Source organism: Sycon ciliatum, chromosome 1 (assembly GCF_964019385.1).
Source record: "Sycon ciliatum chromosome 1, ocSycCili1.1, whole genome shotgun sequence".
Taxonomy (NCBI): Eukaryota; Metazoa; Porifera; class Calcarea; order Leucosolenida; family Sycettidae; genus Sycon; species Sycon ciliatum.
This window is the reverse complement of record NC_088643.1, coordinates 54252941-54259659: the sequence shown is the minus strand read 5'-3', so window position 1 is coordinate 54259659 and position 6719 is coordinate 54252941. Positions and strand designations below refer to the sequence as shown.

The window sequence follows — 6719 nt, the reverse complement described above, 5'->3', positions numbered from 1 at the left end:
AAAATTTGAAGCAAAAAGAATAACTTGGCACAGAGATATAGCCATCCAAAGTCGGAGAACTGAATAACGGCAATTTCAGTATTTCGACGGCACCAGCAGCATATCAGAAATTGGTAGGACTTGCTTCAGTGTCTATAGTGGCAAAATACCAGGCTCGCTGGAAGCAGGTCAAAATAACCAGATGAATGCAGAAACAGCATGGTTTGGAAAAACTTCGCATTTTTCATCCGTCCGGCAGCTCAGACGAAGATATCGGGTGTGGTCACCATGGCAACTCCATAGCAACTCCATCGCAACAGCATGAAAACAGTGCAGAGAAGCCTTTGCCGGCTTTGGAAAAGCATAAGATGAGACTTTGAGGTAAGATAAAGTAACTACAATAATTCAGTGCCAGAACACATTGTTGCTACAATGTACAGTACTGACGTGGTGACGACTACGGAAGAACAATGAGCCGATTACTGAGCAAACTAGAATTTTACCAGGTATTTGACGGAAAGAAATGACAAACTATTACATGTAGAACATTGTTTGCAAATGTTTGGGACTACTGAAACTTCAGCAACTCCAGCATGAGAGATTTTGTGCATAGAGTGTGTGCTGGATTCTTGGTATCACCGTCAATGCTTTTCTTGGTCGCTGGAAGCCACCTGCTGATCAGCTGACGATTTGTTCCAAGCAGGCCGTTTTGATGTCAGCTCTCTTGGTCCAGTCGCCGAAGTATATACTGTCCTACTCGTTGCCTGCAGGAGAGGACGACTGCTCCGATGCGACTCCAATATAATTATAACACCTGCAATATTTCTTCTTGCGCAGCCATGCGCATGGGCTCCGACGAACAAGGACTAGTGCCGGGAGGACGCCTGTCGCGGCTCGCTTTCAATAACACCTCGCATTATTTCTTCTTGCGCAGCAATGCGCAAAGTGTTGGACAAACGAGGACAACTGATTCCGAAAGGAAATACGACGCTGAAGACGATGAGCTACATGGCAAATGCGTGCAATCAAGTGAAATGCCCGAAAAATCCTTGCCGATTTTACTCGAACTGTACGTGAGTTCAAAAAATTGCCGCATAATGACGTATGTGGGCTCAAACGAAAGCTGAGGGCCTCAGCTACACGCTGCGCCACACGAGAAGGCCCTGCGCAGCTTCCGTGCAGCTACAGATCGATCTATGCATGCGCCTTTCCGTGGTGCCACGCATGTACGCGATTCAGCGTTAGCACTTTTTGACAGGTCGTGTCACGTGACTGAAGTGCCTACTTGTACGGCGGCAGTACTCCAGCGCACGGACCATACATAAACAGACACAACGGACACCACATGCACGTGTACACTCCACACAGAACGGCACACTGACGAGGAACAGTACACAATGGAAAAGAAGAATGACCTGGAATTCGTCTACAGAGTATTCTGTTATACTGAATCTGAGGATAAAGAACGTCGAATAACCACGAAGTATCCCGAATGGGTCAGCAATGTACATTGTACTTCGAAGAGTTGAAGATCATCAACGGACTGTCTCCTTCGTAAATAAGTTTATAATACCAGTGTACATGTACTTCAACCCGATTGGAAAAGGCTACAATAGATTGGATTGAAATGTGATACAAAACAGTGCATGCAAATGCATCTACTTGCAAGCAAAACTGATTATAAGATGCCGCATGTGAAAATCAGCACTGTACCATAATTATAGTAACACTTACTCCCAAAGAGTCTGTAATCTAACTAGTGACGGTAGTTTGATTCAACGACAAACTCCAACACCGCAGCAATTCAGTCGACTTCCGCACCGCTCACGACTCAAGACAAGATCATGAAGATGCTACAATATGCACTGGTACTGAAAGGAAATCTTATGCCAAACATCCACGGAGGAATCTCCTTCTGACCTTGCTCGACCATTCTTTCAACTGACAACTGATAACCATCAGAAGATGTTCATGTACTGCATGATGTAGGAGATCTCCAAATATTGAAATAGGTTCGTTGTTCTGGAAATGCGTAGGGGTACCTGGCATAAGTAGGATATGACCCTCGTAGTCGGGTTATACCGTACCCTCATATAAATCCCTCCTGCTATCGCAGTCGGGATTTATATTCAGCCGGTATAACCCTCTGACTCGGGTTATATCCTCTACGTATGCAGGGGCGTAGGAGGGGTTTGGGAAGTGGTACGACCGAAGGCCGTTTTGGAGGGGGGTCCGGGGGACCTTCCCCGGGAAAATTTTGTAAAAATGACACAAAATCCTGCGTTCTGGGAACTTCTGGCACAGTTTATAAAGTCATAATTTCACGGTCAGAAGAGAGGTGCATGGACATGCACAGATGCACGGCAGATCTACGAGTACGAGTCTAGAAAAAGGTCAAAGTCTGATGCGCATGCCATATGCGCATACATGTATGCATCGATGGATCCTGATTTTTTTATTATGGTTTTGCACGTTCCGGACGGACCACACTTTTCGAAAAGTGGTACGGCCATGGCCGTACCAGTCGTAGCGGGTGCTACGCCCCTGGTATGTACTCCTATTATATTCCCTATCAAGATCGCAGTACTACTAGTCTTGTTCCCCGGCCTAGTACACAGTCAGTACGCTGTAGGCAGTACTTGACGTACAAGACTGGAGTGAAGTGTCAGTAGATCTGTTGACACTATGACAGCATGCATGTTGTACTTGTATTCTTTGATCTTGACATTATAATACCAAGAGTACATAACCCCGGTTATGTACTCTTGATAATACTTGTCAATAATATTGCAATCTTGATTTGCACAATGCATGCCATCAAGAGTGTTTATGGACTCTTGCTGCCATCAAGAGTACATAACCCCAGCTAGGGTTATGTACTCTTGATGCCATCAAGAGTTCATAACCCCCACTCTTTGATCTTGACTGTTGATGCCATGGCGCATGTGCTACGTTACGTCAACACGTGTGTCGTGTGACGTAGTGTGTCTTTGAAGTTTTTTTGGACTCCAAAAAAGTTTCACTTCGCATGTTCATGTTTTTGTTTCTATTCCCGCATTTGTAGATCTACAGATTGTGGGCCTATTAGTATTTCTTCGCTTTACTTCTAAAACCTTATTGAAGTATGTTAGTGGTGGTATTCTCAATAGGTAGACAGCATACTCATAATCCATCATATAGATGCTCCCATTGTCGTCGTACCGAATGTAAAGTACATTTTAGGTGTTGATTTTCGAGCCACACACAATACTCGTTGTGATATTCTGTTGAAATGGCTCCTCTCAGTGAGGATGTAGAATGCACCAGTTTGTGCGTGTCCCGTCCTCTATATCAGCACGGATATGCTGGACCCTTCGCAGTTCTTTACGCATCTTGGCTGTACGTCTGGAGCAGCGTCCTTGGAGCAGATGCATCTGTTGAGGCTATTCTAATAGGCTGTGCAGTGATCGCGATCTTGCAAGTGCTGGTGGCTCTCTTTTGCCTATGGTCGGTGCACTTCAAGTGCTTTTGCACGTGCAGAACCGTACGTTTCTGGTTTCTGGTGCTCTTGTTGCCATGCATTCGATGCTCATTGAAATTGTCAACTGGGCTTATAAGCTGAGTAATGCAACCAAGAGTATGCAACTGTGATCTCTTTCCTATGGACCAGCTGTGCAGTGCCCTGCCTTTATTATAACATGCAGGTTCATCCACGCACCATGGAAAGTATTAAACCATAAAAAAATAACTCCTTTCCCTGCGAATATAAACTTTCGGAGGGAAGGGAAGTGAATTGCAGTTTATACAGTACCCAGAATCTATGTATTGCGCCGGGATTAAAACTACTGTAATCGAGAGAAAAAATGTGTATGCTGCGAGAGGTGGTAGTGTTACCTGTTTGAGTGCTCGGGCACAGGGCATGATGCAGACAAATATTGTATTGGAGGCAGTGCGCCATGCGCTGACCCCATAATCACAGTTGAATACTCTTGGTATTGGCCTCTTGAGGCTTGGTATGCTACGTGTAGGTCATGGAATAAGAAGCATGTAGGCATTTCATTGCAGACTTTTGGTGAAGCTGGACATGCTCGAATTCCGCTAGCAGTGCTTTGCAGCAGGTACTGATGCAGTAGAGAATTGCCACGGGTGTTCAGTGGCGGTTCCAGGGGGAGGGGGGGGGGGGGTTCCGGGGGTTCCATGGAACCCCCTAAATTTTGCAAAGACAATTGTGCGGCTGAGAAATATCGAAAAATATCATGTGTGCACAAAAGGACGTCCGTCCGATCACAGTCAGTGCAGTCACTGAGTCAAGGAGCACAGACTGTCAGTCAGTGCACTGCATGCGCGTGCGGTAGATCGATACTGTACGGATTGTAGTCTGTACTGGTGTTCACGTCCGTGATTTACAAATGGACACTGTAGACAACATTGGGTGTTTGTCTCCTTTTTGATCTTTCGAAACGATCCAAACTTACCTCCATTGGCGCTGTCATTCACTGCTGCTCAGGATGGGTGTGGTGTGGTCAGTATTCCTTGGACAAGTTTTTTGCAGAAGAGAAAGGATGTTCCGAGTATTGACACTCTTCAACGAACTTCGAACCGTACACGTAGAGTTCAAGCTCCTCAGAAGATGAGGGCTCCGACATCCAAGCAAAGCCAGTAATCTCTACCTGCTGCAGCATGCAGTAATGACTAGTTGTTCCTCCGCAGGAACGGAATGCTGCGCCAGCGATGTGTTTTAGATGACATTGGAAGGATTGGACACTGTTTCGCTGCTGTTGTTTCTGTCACTGAAGTGAAGACGATGCTCTTGTCCTGTGACTATAGAGCATTTCGCATCGTAAAAAGGCCAAAAATTTCCGAAAGTACAAAATAAATGGACAGGGAAAGTAACTAAGTTGTCATTTCGGCATTCCTAGCTCTCAACGTACCCATGGCTTGCACATTCGATCTTTACAAGAAGTTGAAAGGGTCTTCAAGCCCTCACTGAACCTGTGTGCCAGTCGATTGCATACATGTATAGTATATTATTATGTGCCCGTGCTAAATAATATTCAATGTAGGGTAAGCAGCAGCATTTGGCCCTGTACAGGTTTTCCATCGTCCACCACACCACAACTGCGCTCCGACTCAGTCTCCAGCGATGGTGGTGTGCTGTGGCAACGTGTCGAGGCCGGCTGGAGAGCGCAGTTGTGGTGTGGTCGACGATGGAAAAATATAATAATATTATGTCCGTAGTGTGTTTTAAAAGCAGGCGATTCCCACTAACACAATCGAATTGTCGTTATTACAAGTGTCAACCGCACATCTGATTCCATAATATTTTGGCTGTTCAATTTTGGTTCAACCGGAACCCCCCTGTAGAGATCTCTGGATCCCCCCCTGGTGTTGAATGAGTAAGGCGACAGTCTGAAGCACATGTGCATATAGGTGGAGGCACGTCCATGTCCACGTGGCCGCGACTAATTCTACTGTTGTCGTTGTACAAGCCTCTGTGGCATGTTCTTTAAAATGAGGCTGCTTTGTCGTGTTGCCTTCATACTGATAGTATCAGTATGAGTAGAACTACATGTACACGTGCAGGAGAACCTCTCTAATAATCTGGATCTCCGATAGGCGGACACTTCGTTCAACTGGACACCTGGCGGGCAGGTACCAGTATCTGCAGTCGAAATCTTGAAAACTTCTCCCTTTCGTGGTGATCGGCTGAACTGCTTGAGCGCATAAAAAGGCTGGACATGTAGCCCTCAAACTCCTATTGTGCATGCCTATGAGTGAGGCAAGAGAATGGTGGTTGTGTCATATCCATTGTGGTTGCAATGTATTGCCGAGGTACGGACAAGTCTGAGACACGGGAACTCTTGGGCGCCCGAGAATGGGCCCGGATAAAAGAGGTTCTATTGTGGGTTGTATTGATGTGTGGCGCAGGCATTGTCTTGCTACCAGTGTCTCATCTCTTGCACATTCCCCTTTTTATCACGATGAGTAGATACTTCAAAGTACTATAATAGGATAGAGTCAGTAACAGATACGCTGTGTAATTCTGCAAAGTCCTTGCATTGCCTGCACTGCCTACACTGGGAAGCTGTTGTGGAGTGTGTCAGAATGCTAATCCGTGTTGTGCACTACATGCACGTGTGTGTGTGTGTGCGCGTGTGTGTGTGTATGGTGGTATAACGTATTTTCCATTAGGTAAACGATGTGAATGAAGCCAAACTTGTGAAGGTGATTCCTACTCCGAATAATGGATATCCAGAGCTAGTTCCTCTGCTAAAAGAAAAGGTAATTGTCATCTAATGATTACTCATGTAGAGTATAGACTAATGCCTGGTATAAGATATTTCCAGAAATGCTTTGGCAAAGAAGAGATGTAATGAGGAGTACCAACCTTTGCTATGAAATGCAAGTTGAGTTTTTCCTGTTGTTGACCTGTATGCTGTCTGCCTTCTGTGTTTAAAATAGTGGTGTGTATTTCAAAGTAAGTTTTTAAGTCACCTGGTTCTTATTGTGAGTATGTATAGAAAGAACTTTACATACATGTAGCGATCCTTATGCTTTCTTCTACAATCCATCTCTCTCTCTCTCTCTCTCTCTCTCTCTCTCTCTCTCTCTCTCTCTCTCTCTCTCTCTCTCTCTCTCTCTCTCTCTCTCTCTCTCTCCCCCTTCGTGTCTCTCTCTCTCCCCGTCTTGTCTCTCTCTCTCTCCCCTTCGTGCCTCTCTGCCCCTTTTCGGAGGTTTGCAGTAGGAATACGGGTGAATTC

At 45.5% G+C, this 6719-nt stretch overlaps 1 protein-coding gene across 1 annotated transcript in view; it reads left to right on the top strand.

The window, feature by feature from the left end:
* The first annotated feature begins 3016 nt into the window (after positions 1–3016).
* Positions 3017–6719, top strand: part of LOC135831064 (endoplasmic reticulum transmembrane helix translocase-like) — a 37230-nt gene continuing 33527 nt past the window's right edge. The window contains exons 1-2 of the mRNA XM_065343316.1: positions 3017–3502; positions 6151–6240. Of these exons, the coding sequence (XP_065199388.1) occupies positions 3251–3502; positions 6151–6240 (342 nt within the window). The 5' untranslated portion in view covers positions 3017–3250. The remainder of the gene's footprint in view (positions 3503–6150; positions 6241–6719) is intronic.